We start from the raw sequence: 15,913 nt of genomic DNA on the forward strand, positions 1-15,913 counted from the left end.
AAGGAGAAAGTCTTCTCAGTGGTGGGCCCCAAATTATGGAATTATCTCCCCGACGAGGCCCACCTGGTACGAAGTTTGTTATCTTTTCAGTACCAGGTTAACCTCCATCTTCTCAGATATTTAGTAGCAAATGGTGAGGTTTAATCAGGTCCTGAATTTTCTTGATTGTTTAAAAGTGTGTGTGTGTGTTCTATCTGTTTATATATGTTTGTATGTAAATGTTTTTATACGATGTAATATATTTTTGACATTTTAATCTTTATAAACCATCCAGACAGCTTTGACTTTCGAACAGTATAGAAATGGAATAAATGTAATTAAATGAATAAAATTGAAATACTCAGTGAAAAGGCAAATTTTCCTTAATAACATCTTTGAGAGAACAGTTATTTTTCAGGTTGTTCCAATCCCATTTCCCTTCTACTGCTGCCACTTTTCTCCACCCAGCCTTTGTTCACTGCCCTACTGAACTACATCTCAAAGCCCGAAGACATGTGTCCTTCCTGAATCCTTAGCTTAATCCTCATTTGTCTCTAACCAGGTCACCTAATACTTATCAAGCACGTGGCAGCTCTTCTGACTTTTCAAGTCTATTTGTCCTTTCAACTATTGTTCAATAGAGTATCTGCTAAATAATTCTTTTTCATATTATGCCAGCAAATAGAAATTTTGGTTTATAGGTTTCTAAGGCCAGGATGGGAACGTGTGGCTCTCCAGATGATGCTGGGCTGCAAGTCTCCTTGCTGTTGGCTCTGCTGATTAAGGCTGATGGGAGGAGCAGTCAAACAACATCTGGAAGACCACACATTCCCAGCCCATTAGTATCTGGTCAAGAGGGCAGGGAAACTGCAGCTTTCACTGTTGTGATGAAGAAGGAATTTCACCAGGTGCTGCATGCATACACATGACACCAGCTGAAATTACCTTTTCTATACAACTGTTAAAGTTACAGGAGCCTTGTCCTCCTTTTCATATGGTCACCCTACAGCTAAGATAATTTTGGGCTAGATAAACAAGCACCACAGTCTACTTGGTCTTCTCACCAGGCCCATGATTGATCTTTTCTACAGTACTTTGATTACCAAATCCTGTGGTTTGCTGGACCAGCCAATGTTCAGCACAAGCCTGAGTGTGTCTGCTCAGAAGTCCCAATGAATTCAATGTGACTTACTCCCAGGTAACCCGGGATAGGATTGCAAGCTTTGGCCCTAATCCCACCAAATGTAGTTGTAACAAAGAGCTATTTGCCTGTAAGGCAGGTGTGCAGAATGTCAGGCCCATGAGCCAAATCTGGTCCTCTGGGGTTATCCCTTCCCCTGGCCCCAGCCTTTTCCTCCAGCTACTGAGAATTAGGTGATTTCCTGGCTTTTGTGCAGTTTCTTACCCTTTCTAAGACTGAAATGGCTCCAGGATTTGCATATGGCAGCTATGATGGTTGTTTCATGTAACAAAGCAATTGTCACTTTGAGAAAATGGGTTTTTCCACAACATACGCAATGCATCTTCCTTACCTGATACCTTCTGTTAAAGGACTTGAGCATCTCAATTTCAGTGGAGTTATCATCAGGTTTCAAAACACAAGGGCACAGAGATCTAGGCAAGGGGAGGAAACAGGGGATAACATGGTTTTTAAAATTGGCCACACATCCCTCTCCTTCCTCCTTTCTCTCAGGGAACTGAAAAGCCTGTTGCATCTGCAATTGCATCTCTTCGCCAGCTTTATTTTCTGTGTAGGAGTAAATGTATCCGATTCTCTCCCAGCACTAATGGCTTCCTTGCAGGCTGAATCAGATGCTACATCCCATTGCAAATTAAGTTACTGTGGGAGGGAAATACACAGTGGAGGAGATTGCAGTCAGTGAAAAGGGAGAAGATGGAGAAATATTCTGCACTTACCCTACAACAACAATAACGTCATGTATTTCTATTCTCTTTGGCTACAGTGAGAGTGCTCCAAGCCTTATGTCTTCCCCCAACCCTGAATGATGGAGAAAATAATTTCTCTCTCTTCTCAGAATTGGGAAGCAGTTGTGAGGGCATCTTCCCACGTGAACCTGCCCAAACGTCATGATTGACATAGGATGCCCTGCTCTGTGCTCCTCCACCAGTGGAGGTTTGGTGGATGAGCACAATGAACAGCGCCATTTTTGTCATGGCACCTAGACTCTGGAATGCCCTTCAGAGGAAAAGGCAATTGCAGTGAGGGCAATTTTATTTTCAAGGACCTCTGGCTCCTCTCGAAATGTTTAATACTTGGCTGCAGTATTATGTTAGTGGTAACTAACTGGTTTTAGATTACCTAGTGAGGTTGTGGGCTCTCCCACACTAGAGGCATTCAAGAGGCAGCTGGACAACCATCTGTCAGGGATGCTTTAGGATGGATTCCTGCATTGAGCCGGGGGTTGGACTCGATGGCCTTGTAGGTCCCTTCCAACTCTGCTGTTCTATGATTCTACATTGTACTTATTATTTTATTGTAAACTTTTGCTAGCTGTTTTGATTATCATACAAACAGCAGAGCAGAGTGAAAATGCTTTTGAATAAAGAGGAAGAACATTAGATAGATAGATGATAGATAGATAGATGTGATTGTGATTCAAGCGTCTCAACAAGAAACCACAGGCAATCTCCACATCTTGGAATTAGAAGGCCTGACTAGAATAAAACGGCACCCCAGAACCTCTCATTTGAAAATAAACCATTGGACTCGGTTCAGACTTGTGGGCTACCAAAATGTCTATATCCCCTTGAACTAAAAGTGTGGGGAGGGGATCATGTTTGCTGTTCCCCCATCCCTGATCTCCATGCCCTAATTGGTTCTGTGTGGATATATCACATCACATGTCAACTCTGTGGATACAGAGAATGTGATTCTGCTCTCCTTCCATTTCTTTAGTCTATGTGGCTTCTGACCACATGAAATGGCCGTATGTGGTGTTCAATCAGTCAGAAGACAGACACTCCTTTGTTTCTGACGTTCTCGCAACACACCATGGTCACCTTTGTCTCTCTTGAACAAAGGTCTGTCCTAGAGAATAATCAGCATTCCTGTTTTGATGAACACAGAGCATTTCCTTAGCAGAAGGACTGGATGTGACTGGTGTGTACTACCTCTCTGTGCTTTCTTTGCAGTTTCTCTTTAACAAAAGTCATTGGCTGCAAGTACAGGTTTATCAGAAGATCCTAATCGCTAGATAAGGTCTGGGAAGAGAGCCTCAGAGATTAGAGATGGGTTTCTCTGATCCCTTAGAAAAACGATTATCTCAAGATATCTGTGACCTTTCTTATCCTTCCCAAATGCCCTGATTCATTATCTGTGAGAATTTAGAGGTTAGAAGGCCAGAAGAATAATCATACTGGCTTTAAGCCAAGCACACAGTGATTTATGCAGACTGTTTCTCTCTGTGTGTACTAGCATCACTGCCATTGAACTGCATTTTGATTTGCAAGGAAATATAATTTAAACATGTTTCTCGGACACTCTGGCTGTACTGTAGACACCTTTGGCATTAACTGCTTTCTCTATGCACGGGCTGTTATTCATTATGAGCTATAATGTTGGATGTGACCTGATGGCCACTATTCTTTATAGCTGTAAGCCAAGACAATCAAATCTGTTCACTTTGACTCTTTGTGCAGGTCCTGTTCCAATATTTGGGTCGCAAGTAGGTCCAGAGACAAGGTAATTACACCTTGGGAGGTGGAATGGATGGGATCTTGCCCCTTCACTCCAGGTATGCTCTAAACCTGCCTTCCCCAAATGTGTTGGACCATAACTCTCATACCTAGCCAGCATGGGCATTGGTACTTTACTTCAACACATTTGGGTGGCACCATTGGGGAAAGACTGCTTTACAGAGTTAGATCTTTGTATGAACCAGCCATAGTTCTTTGGGTTTTTTTTAAAGAGACACAAATTTTGAGCCCAATCCTATTGATTATCAGAGGCTGATGAACTTGGAGGGCTAGGAAAGACCCCTGCCTGAAAGCCTAGACAGCTGCTGCCAGTCAGTGTCAACAATATGGAGCTGGATGGTCTGACTCAGTAGAAGGCTGATTCCTCTATTCCTGTGATTGGCATTTCTAACACTGAATTGACATTACAATGAAGCTTTTGTGTAACTGCAAATGTTTAGACCTGTTTTCCTTCCAGGTCTGTATATTTACATCTACACAGAAAACATGTGTATATTTGTATAATGTAGCAATCCAGAATTATTCAAAGTGATTGCCTAGCTTTCAGATGGGACACAAATATCAGAGACATTTCAGAGCTTCCTGAATTGTAGCAAAACCTATTTCAGTTCTTTCCAAACCTCATGATCAATCTTGGGCAGGTAACACGCTTCTCCTGATACAATTTCCTCAGAGTTGTTATTTGAAGGATTGTCACCAGGTTCACAAAAGTCCGAGGGAGCTGTCAAGAAGTAAACGTAAAATGGAATATGGGTGTACCAGCTTCCCAATGCTGTAAATGTAATATATAGAATTGTCCATTGTCCCCAATCTGCACAATACATGCTGAATTGCTGAAATCTTTCAGAGGGAATCCTAAATTGCAGACAATATTTACTCTCTGCTTTATTTCTGGTGAAGAAAAATATTCTAATTTCAATATTTCCCAAGTCTCTTGCTAGGCCCATATTCTGGCATCCCTAATTTAGGCTTAACAGCTCTTCCTTGATAAGTAGTTCTTAACATTTTATGTGTCTCTGAATACATAGGAAGGAATTATGCCAAAGCTGCAACTTTCTTTGCCACGGAACAGGCTCATTCATAGACGTGACAATTTGCAGAGAGCCGTTTCCTAGCTAAGAAAGAGAAGAGCTTCTTTTCAGTGACTTGATATCACTGTGTATTACCAGAAATTAACAAGGCACCTAGATGTAGGATATGAGGTGCCATGTATAGGACACATCATGCACCAAACCACACTTGCTATGAAAGTACTCCTTAAACCATGTGCTCACCACTGGGATGCACCTACATCGTATCACACAGGACCGAATCATATTTTACTTTAAAGACTTAGCTAGTAGCTACACCTTTTTAAAATTGTGACTCTGCAGTAGTTGCAGGGGGCCTGATCCATATTGGGGCCCCATGCCTGCAATTTCTATCGCAAAATAGTGATCTATATGCCAAATGGGTCACTATTTTGCAATAGAAATTGCAGGTGTGGGCTCCCCAATCCAGATCAGGCCCCACAGGAGGGGGAGAAGGGACTCTTAAAGCCCCCCATCCCTCATATGTGGGCGCCCTGCACCTAAAAACAGACAAAAAAGTAATGTCTGTTTTGGACTTCTGTCTGAGATATAATTTGACAAATACATCCCACTAGCCATGTGCGGCAAACCACTAAAGGTGGTGTCTTCCTCTGAGTGAAAAAAACAAGGTGTCGGGCAGCAGAGGAGACACAGTAGGCTGGTTTAGATGACATGAAGGTGATTAATAAGCAACAATGACTTGTTAACCAGCCTTGCATATGCTGGTCATGTGCCATCTGATTTCTCTAATTACTCTTGATGGGCATGGCTTGTCATGATGTCAAAACCCAATGAGGTTGGGCAGCTGGGTTAGCCACCTAGAACCCATGGTCTGTTTTAGGGTTGCTAGGTGGTTTGTTAACTACCACAGTCACCCACCCTCATCGGGTTCAGACATAACGATAACCACACCCAGCGGGGATAATTAGGGAAATCAACCCCCATGCGTGGGAGTGGTTAACAAGTCACCATGGCTTATTTGTTTATTTATTTATTTATTTATTTATTACATTTCTATACCGCCCAATAGCCGGAGCTCTGGGCGGTTTATTAATTACATTTGTGTCATGCAAACTTAGTCACTGTCAAGTGCCTGGCAGGCTGTACTAGGACTTGTGGATTCAAAACTTGTGCAAATAAACTGTATCCAGTTTGTTTGCTGGTTTTGACCTTTAAAGCCCTTCATGCATCGGACCAGGGTAGCCAAATGATTGCTAGTTCGAACACTAAGATCTTCAGCAGTCTACTTCCACCATCTGAGGTGTGGTGGGTAGTTACTGAGGAAATTGCCTTTGCAGTAATGGCACCCCAAATTTGAATTCCTAGCTGGCTCACCTGAAACCTCCCATGATATTATTTAAGGTCCAGATTAAGACCTTTTAACTTTCCTGGTCATTTTAATCTAACCTGTTTTATCTCTGCTGCTGTCTTTACATTTAGGCCAGATCTACACCAAGCAGGATATAGCACTGTGAAAGTGGTATGAAAGAAAGAAAGTGGTATGAAACTGCCATCTTGGCCCTGTGGGGAAGAAGAAGGACCGAGGGGACAGGAGCAGGCAGAAGTAACATCGGGACCTGCTCCTGCTGGACTCTTCCCCCCCCCACAGGGCAAACTGCCATCTTGGCCCTGTGGGGAAGAAGAAGGACCGAGGGGACAGGAGCAGGCAGAAGTAACATCGGGGCCTGCTCCTGCTGGACTCTTCCCCACCCCCCACAGGGCAAACTGCCATCTTGGCCCTGTGGGGAAGAAGAAGGACCGAGGGGACAGGAGCAGGCAGAAGTAACATCGGGGCCTGCTCCTGCTGGACTCTCTCTCTCTCTCTCTCTCTCTCTCTCTCTCTCTCTCTTTCTTTCTCTCTCCTCCCTCCCTCCCTCCCTCCTTGACTCCTTTTCCTTGTGTGTCATGTCTTTATTAGATTGTAAGCCTGAGGGCAGGGACTGTCTTTTTTTCCTAAGTGTAAGCCGCTCTGAGAGCCTTTTTTGGCTGAGGAGCGGGGTATAAGTATGATAAATAAATAAATAAATAAATAAAGAGGTATGAAAGTGGTTTATGGTATGTGTCAATGGGCACCAACAGTTGTCCGTGCACTTCAATACTGCTATAAAGCAGTAGTGTGGCTCCTGCCTCTTATATACTGCTTTCATACCACTTTCATAGTACTATATCCTGCTTGAAGTAGATCTGGCCTTTGATTTGCCTCTTTTAATATGTTTTTGTATGTTTCCCCCACCCCTGATATTTTTGGTTTTCTGTAAGCCACCCTGGAAATGTATTGAATCTCCATCATAAATCAATAAAATACATAAATTTTAGAGTAATCTGAATTACTAGAAATTCAGCATTTCTTTATTATTCTCCTACTGGCCTGGTGGCAAAGTCTCCTTTAATACCTCTTTATGGAGTATGTCCAAAGCTGTCTGTATATTGCTTGTGAAATTTTCAGGGGAATATTGTGCCTATGAAAGAAAGAGGTAGTAGTGAGTTTTGTATAAAATGGTCGGCTCATCATGGTGTGCTCCAGTTCATTCCTAATTAGTTTGCTATTCATGCATATTTGGAAAGAGAAAGCAGCAATTTGTACTAGTTTGCATCCTTTATAACTGATATAATAAGTATGCATTTTGTACTCAGGAATCAGAACTTGAGTACAAAACAACTTGTGAGAAGTGTCTCTAAGATTTATTGTGCCAGTAAACTGAGCATGGGACTGTTTGTACAGACCTTTCAGAACACCAACACAAAAGATGATGTTACATTCATGTTGCACTCCAAACATTTAAGTTGAGCATTAAAAACCTAAACCCAGCTGGGGTCTTAGGCCTTAGCTAGACCTAAGGTTTATCCTGGGATCAACCCGGGTTCATCCCTGTTCATGTAAATGACACACAGGGGATCCCAGGAGTAGGCAGGGATGACCCCGGGATGATCCCGGGATAAACCTTAGGTCTAGCTAAGGCCTTAGTAAATTTGTGAGATTGTTTTATAATCCGCACAAACCAGAGGCAGATAAATGAGAGATAATGGTACATAAAACATGTGGAAAATGAGGATGCTTCCAGATGGAGAACTCCTAGAGCTATTGATTAAAAGGTATCATGTACCTATTTGTCTTTTCCTCCTTAGTGGGTTTTTTTTTTTTCATGGTAGGAAAAAAAGATGGAAGATATGTTTGGGAAACAAAGTAGGCTTACAAATGGAAGAAGACATCTGGATTCGCCCCCCATAAAAATCCGTATTTGACGCAAGGCAACTGCAAGATAAAAGGCTTGTCTGGAAGCACACTGAGCCAAAGCTTCATGTGTACTTCAATATGCACATGGAGCTCTGTGTGCTAACTTTGCCATTGACTTCATCATCTTCAGTAGCTTTGCATGTGCAATGGAACATATATATGGAGTTGCCCAAGACAGCAAAGTGAATGAGAAAGCCTTGAACATGCAGACAGCAGGAGTGTACGGTGATCATGTACACGTAGAAGCTCTTTCATGTGTAATAACCTTCAATTAACATTTAAAATACAATAACTAGAAGCAGCATTTAGGTGCCACTGAAACACTCCATGATTATAATCCAAACCACCAGAAAGCCATCCCAAATATATATGTTTAACTACATTCGGAAGGCTTGCTGAGTCTAAAACAAAAGACATCAGCAGATAACATTTCCCTATATGCACTTGATATGCTAACCTGGTGATCAGATCTTGGTTGATCTGAAAAACTACAATGGGATATATGGACGAAGTGGCAGATTTGCTGGATCCAAACAACAACGGCATATTAACTGTGCAGGGCTTGCCAATTTGTTATCTGTTATCTTGGTATTTGACTTTAACAACAAAAAGTTATCTTTAAATAAAGTAGCAACAATAAAGAAATCAATGGGTGTTCTCCAAGATATGATTTGAAGCGATATCAGCCTCAAGTTGAATGACCTCTAGGTCCTGAACAGAGACATGAATACTTAAACCTATCAGATATTGGCACAGCTATGGAGCACCATTGCCATCTCTGAAATATGTACACTGGCATGTCAGACTGGTGACTTCATTGGACTAATCACTGAGGTGAGGGAGTCAGCAATGTGTCATTAGCAGTTTTCCTGCCAAAGAGGTTCTGGAGACGGTTCCAACATTAACATTTTCAGTTCCATCCAGACAGAAAGCTCATCATTGCTTTTTATAAATATGGATATTCCATGACACTTTCTGAGTTTCTGAGTAAGATGTTGTGCACCTCCCTGCAACACACATGTCTTCCCACATCATACTGTCAACAATATGATGTGGGATTAGTCCAATGAAGTCACCAGTCTGACATGCCAGTGTACAAATGTCAGAGATGGCAATGGTGCTCCATAGCTGTGCCAATATCTGATAGGTTTAAGTACTCATGTCTCTATTCAGGACCTAGAGGTCATTCAACTTGAGGCTGATATCGCTTCAAATAATATCACAGAGAACTCCCACTGATTTCTTTATTGTTGCTACTTTATTTTAAAGATAACTTTTTGTTGATAAAGTCAAATACCAAGATAACAGATAACAAATTGGCAAGCCCCGCACAGTTAATATGCCGTTGCTGTTTGGATCCAGCAAACCTGCCACTTCGTCAACAGGCTGAGCCTGAACATTATTCAACAGGACTGAAATTACATCAAGCCACATGTCCTTACATATATCCTAGAGGAATCTTCACGATTTTCACTTGGAAATATGTGTGGATGAGCATTCAAGTACACAAATAGACTTTTTAGTGAGGAGGCGAAATGAAATGAAATTAGGTCAGGAATGGCTCTAAAACCATTGGAAACTTACAGGATCTTCACAATAATCGCACAAGTCATTTCCTCCTATGAAAAGTGTCACAACCTTCCAGTCTTCTTGGAAATTTATTTTCTGCATTCAAGAGAAAGAAGGAGAGACATAATGAAAAGCAAGAAGGAAAAGTACTTGAACCAACAGCCTAGAAAGACTTAATTAAATTTCTCTTTCAGGGGCACAGTTATCTTGTTATTTTGTACTGGTATAAAACCTAGGAAACCAGGGCAGCAATCCTAAATGAGGACTTCATGTATCACCAGTTATGTAAAGTAAGAAATCAGAGATTCAGATTGCAGTGGCCTGTTTCAAAAATCAATTGCTACAAAGCACTGATGCTACTGGAATGCGATCTACATATCTGAATGTATACTGTCACATCAGGAACCAGGTTCTTAACAAGCACGCCCAATGTACTTGATTGTACTTTGTCAGGTTATGTCCAAGGGCTATGACCCCACCTCTATTGAGAGCCACAGTTTAGTAATGGGGCTTATATTTTACATGCATAAAGCCTTAGACTGAATCCCCAATACTGCCTGTTAAAGGATCACAGGTTGCAAAGCTTCTGTCTGAGTCACTTCCAGCCGTCAAAATGACAAGAGTCATTTATGTCCCAGCATCTTATATTGCTAAGACATGACATTGGAGAACTGAAGGCTGCCAGCCAAATGTTCTGCAATTTTTAAGGCATGGTTAGTAAGATGAAATTGATTTAAAGCAACCTGAGAAGCATCCTCAAATATTTAACTTGTTCGATTTGGGAGAATTCTTCCAGGTCCCACTCAATCAGATTTCCCCCACATTTTTTATTAGATACCTGGTCGATTTCCAAGAGCACACCTAACAGCTCCCATGCAAGAGTGAAATGATACTGTGTTCCTCTTGAGTGGCCACAAGGCATTGGCCAACTGGCAGTGATATGAGTTATACTTAACACACAAGGCACACCTGTACAATTGATTTGGGAGTCACTCCCTTTCTACTGGGAACCTGAATTCTCAGCTTCCTAACCAAGCTGCAATCCCCAGGATTCTTTGGGGGAAGCCGCATCAGTGAAACTGTTAGGCGCTGAAGCATACTGTATGTCATAGCAGTAAGTCTGGCATTCCATCTGTTTTTTTTATAGGTGACCTACCCAGATCCTTTTTTCCTGATATGTTCTACTGGGCTATTCATAGCTGGACTATAACAGCCCAAAGCCAGATAATTCAGGCCCCAAGACTGATGATGCCTGCTGGTGCAGACGTTTCCCATGGTTGCTGACATTTTAAAGCTGTACAGCACATGCATTGTCAGCTTGTTACAAAAAGGTCCAACATTTGGGAAATGTTGCAATGCAGAACAGGTGGGCACAAGAAATAGCAAGCAGTGCACAGTCAGCCTGGAGACCTTTTGTGGCTCAAGGGACAGCTTCTGTTTATCGTGCGGGCGCCAATAGTAGGGTGACCATATGAAAAGGGGGACAGGGCTGCTGTATCTTTAACAGTTGTATTGAAAAGGGAATTTCAGCAGGTGTCATTTGTATATAAGGAGAACCTGGTGAAATTCCCTCTTCGTCACAAAGCTGCAGGTACCCTGCCCTCTTTTAAATCTGGTCACTCTAGTAGAGCTCCTGCAGCTTTAACTGCTGTGATGAAGAGGGAATTTCACCAGGTTCTCCATATATACAAATGACACCTGCTGAAATGCCCTTTTCAATACAACTGTTAAAGATACAGGAGCCCTGTCCTACTTTTCATATGGTCACCCTATCCAACAGACACCCAGCTATGAAAGCTTGATTAGCTGGAAGGAAGCATGAACTTTCTTCCAGCTAATCATATATATTCTGCATCCATTTTCTAGCAATAAATTGTCATCTTTTTGCATAAGTGGTTTGGTTTTGGCAGAACCAGAACCCAGATCTAACACATAACCCATATCTGAAACTCTGTTCAGGCACTCATTGGATTAAAAACATTTGAGTCAATTAAGCAAATTAGTTTAATCGATCAATTAATTGGTTGATTAAATCTGCCTAAATTTATATATGACTAAAACAATTTTCAAAATGCCAAAACAATAGCATTAATGGAATAACTTACCTACTTTGCTTTAAAAAAAACAGCAGAGCAGGCACCACCTTGAAGAGGCATTCCATCTTTTGTGAGGGTGAAAGAAAGAAGGATGCCTCTTCTAAGATGGTCCTATGATCTACTTTGTTCCTAAGTACTTATCTTAAAATAATCACCCTTTTTTAAAAAAAAGTGTTGCTCAATTAATTGGGGATGACCTTTTAGACATGTTTTAAATCAATCTTGATTAACTGATTAAAATTTGCAACTTTTAATACCATCTTAAAGACCTGAACCTCCCCTTCCCAACAATCCTTAGCCTTGTAAGATACAGCAATCTATTTTTTAAAAAAATCATATCAGCAGAAACTCACTGAATCAGTCTTCATCAAGTCTATTAGTCTTCTAGCTTGAGATGGTATGTCTCTAAATATAAAGTACATAAACATAAAAAGGGAATTACAATGTTGTGAGCAACATAGTAATTTGGAATGTAATTCCAAGGAATATGGTGGCAGGAAGACTAATTCAAATGACACAGATTCAATCTACAGACAGATTTTGTGAGCAACATGGCAATCTGAGATACCATGTCAATGGGTGAAGATAGTGGTAGGCAGGCTAATATAAATCACCCAGCTCACAGATCAGTCCACAAAAAGTCACTTCATTCAACTGCTAGTACACCTGAGTTAAACATTGCTTTAAATTAAGGTTTAGTCCATGATATCCTAACTAGGGCTGCAATTCTATAGTATCCACAGGTGCGTGGAAGTAAGTCCCATTGAAGTCAATGGGACATACTCCTGAGTAGACATGCAATGTATAGAATTGTTTTGTAAAACTACTTTGCAGCAACTTGAATCTGTTGCTCCTTGTTCCTTCCTGGTGGAAAGGGATTTATAGCTAACATTTAGATATGCAAAAATTGCTACCACATCCCCCTTAACTTATTTACTTGATATGACTGGTTCTTTCAGCCTTTTCTCATATTTCCCACACCTCCAATTCTCTATTTTCTCTATTCTCCTGAATGTACTTCTATGATACTTGCATCCTCCTGTCAATTGGTATGTGGCCAAAAATGGACATCTGAGACCTCGTCTGTGCCAGATAAAGCAGATTACAACCTGCATCTTGCACACAACACATCTGTTCATGCTATTAAAAATGGCATTTGTCTGGCTTACAGCAATGCTACACCATTGGCTCAGGGTTGATTTTTGCAGCTGCTACTGGTGCTGACCTCTAGCTGTCAGAGCCATTGCTGTGTGCAGCGGTAGTCCTGTGTAGGCTGACAGCACCCAGCAAACTTGGCATAGATCAGCATTTTTTCATACTATTCCAAGTAGAGATTCTCTGGCACTCACAGAAGCATGGAAAAAGTGAGTGTGGCCAAGCAATATATTACTGGCTGGAGACAGTCATGAGAATGGGCCCTCATTCACCCCATGATTCAGTATAACCTCACAAAGCAAACTTCTCCACAGTATCTTTGCCTAACCAACCCCACCACAATGACAGCCCTTTTTGTATTTATGCCTTTGGGGAGTTCCCTGTCTCCTTCTAATATGTAATGCTTCACACTTTTCAAAAACACTGTTAAATCTCACACATAACCCTACAGACTGATGTTCTAATTTCTCAAGGTCACTTTGAATTGCCATCCTGTTCCCTGTGGTGTTTGGAGTCCCAGTTTTGTATAATCTGCAGATCAGATGAGCATTATATCAAGTAATTAGCAGAATCCTTGAACAGCAACCAGGCCTGTCATATACTGTGTTACGTCTCTTTTAACATCAGTAGCAGCAGCACAGGGAGTGTTTCTACTTCAAGGAGACAGACTGTTTTGGAACACCATTCATCACCTTCTCCCAGTGACCCACTACTTGCCAGTGCTTGGAATTAAGAGAGGCTTTCCAACAAATTGGATGCCCATCATATAACCTCCGTTTCTCATATTTACCTGAGCAAATGCCGCATGTAAGCTAGAATAGGTAATATCAGGACTGTATACACTGAATTACTACACCAAAAGTAGGAAATTGCTAGTTTAGCATGGTGTATTCTTAACCATTTCATGGCATTTTCTCCTAAGTGCTTACAAACAATGTTTTAGGATTGGTTCTTTCTAATACCTTCTCAGGCTTTTAAAGGGATGTTCAGACTGCTGGAACCTTGCTTTCCTTCAAAGGTGGTCTGGGACAGCACAATTGCTTGATTAAACAAACCTTAGTCAATTACTCATGTCAATTTTAATTGATTAACTTATTAAATCTGCATTAACTTGAATATGAATAAAACAGGGTTCTGAAACAGTGTACTTTTTTGTTTTTAGATGTTTCATTGGCTTCATTCAGGTATAACAGGAAACTACGGTTTTCTGCTCTATGAACAAACTATGATAAGCCTCAAGTTCAGTGCTTTCCCCAGCCTGCTATGCCACACATCCTCTTTTGCACATCAGAGGAGGAGATTGGAAGCATCTGCTTTAAAAAAACAAAAACAAAACAAAAACTCAAGGAGCTATGCTTTATTTAAATTACGGTTTGTGAGAAGCAGCCAGGATCAACCTGTGGTTTCAGGTCCTGGCTTCTTCGCACTAACCACAGTCTAAACAAATTACAGCTTCCTGAGTTCTGACTTGCTTGCCAGTCTCCTCCTCTGGCAAACAGGAGGGAGGAGGAAACGTGCATGAGCCTGAGGTTCCCCAACGGCTTGTTCATGTAGGAGGAAATCTATGGCCTTAGCTGGATGCACAGGGGATCCCGGTATCAGGGAGGGATGATCCCAACCTTGCCCGGGGATCTCACCCGCTCCTTTAAGCCCAGTTTTTCTGTGGCCTCAGGCTGAGTCTGAGACTGTGAAACATGTGGCTAGGCGTTGCAGTTTGTCCCGGCTCCTCGTGGTTCTTTGCGAGGAGCCGGGACCCATGCATGGGGCACAGAACTCCTCAGGAGCTCTGCGCCTATCAGGGGTGGGGTGGGGTAGGTCTAGCTGAGGCTATTGTTGCACAATATGAGGCACCATTGCAGAATTGGCAACCCCATCTGTTTATTTGAGCAAAATTTATCACTGTCTTGCATTAGAAATTGCAGGTACATGTATGTGTGTGTGATCCGGAACAGGCTCATAATGGAGGTGTGGGGAAGGTTAAAGCCCATACCCCCTCCACACACATGTTCCAATTCAGTGGGGTTTTTTTTGGGGGGGGGGCAATGCTTATTTTAGAATAAAAATTACAAGTAATGTCTGCTTTTGTCCGAAGATGGAATCTGCCACCTGCAGTGTAAATACTTGCATTCAAAATAGGTAAGGAAAAGAACCAAACAAGGAACTTCCAAACAGACAGACAAAGATTAAAAAAAAAAAAAGCAATGGAGTAAACAAGAAAAATATATGATGGTTATAGTCCAAAATGTTTAAAATTTTAACAGTCCTTTCTCAGGGAATTCTAAAATCAATATAAAAAAAAAGTGTTGAATTACAGTTTATATACGAGAAGCAAAATAAGACTATATATAAACTTTGTGATTTGGAATGATGTTCATATATTTCCATAAATAGACACTGTTGATGTGAAAGAGAGAATACATTTTATAACAACAACAACAACAATTTTAAGATGCTTTTTAATAATGTGGTGCCTTTTAATAATGTATTAGTTTTATATGTTTTTAATCAATTATATGTATTTCATGGTGTTTTGTATTTGTGTTGTACTCCGCCTCGATCCAGAGGGAGAGGCGGGTAAGAAATAAATATGTTGTTGTTGTTATCAGGAGCACCTTTAAATATTGATCAATTAGATTAATTGAAAACCCTTTGATTGGTCAATGTCACAGCCTTATTCTGAGTTTTCTTCAACAAGCTCTTTACCTCAGGTATAATGTTTTGGAGTCTGCAAATCTTATTCATTGCAAAGTCATTAAATATACTCCAACATGATACTGAAGTGGCCTTTTCTCCATAAAGCATTTAGCATGGAGTAGTACATGATGACACAGGGACATTATAAGAACGATTAACACTTAAAGAATTGGTGCCAGAGCTCTTTCTCTCTCTCTCTCTCTCGCTCTCTCTCTCTCCCTCCCTCCTCTCTCTCTCTGTTACCTCCTCATATATCTTTCCCCTTTGTGTCATGTCTTTTAGTCTGTAAGCCTGCAGACAGGGGCTGTCTTATTTTATTTTTTAAAAAATTGATGTTATGCTTGTCAAGCAAGTGAGTGGAAGCAATAATGAGGAGGAGGAGGAGGAGGAGGAGGAGC

General features: G+C 41.2%; 1 protein-coding gene across 1 annotated transcript in view; it reads right to left on the minus strand.

The window, feature by feature from the left end:
• Positions 1-15,913, minus strand: part of PLB1 (phospholipase B1) — a 141,572-nt gene that overhangs the window by 59,886 nt on the left and 65,773 nt on the right. Inside the window, 5 exon segments of the mRNA XM_063125398.1 lie at positions 1,512-1,593; positions 4,317-4,417; positions 7,160-7,225; positions 9,586-9,666; positions 12,020-12,071. Of these exon segments, the coding sequence (XP_062981468.1) occupies positions 1,512-1,593; positions 4,317-4,417; positions 7,160-7,225; positions 9,586-9,666; positions 12,020-12,071 (382 nt within the window).

The sequence above is a fragment of the Elgaria multicarinata genome, chromosome 4 (genome assembly GCF_023053635.1).
Source record: "Elgaria multicarinata webbii isolate HBS135686 ecotype San Diego chromosome 4, rElgMul1.1.pri, whole genome shotgun sequence".
NCBI lineage: Eukaryota > Metazoa > Chordata > Lepidosauria > Squamata > Anguidae > Elgaria > Elgaria multicarinata.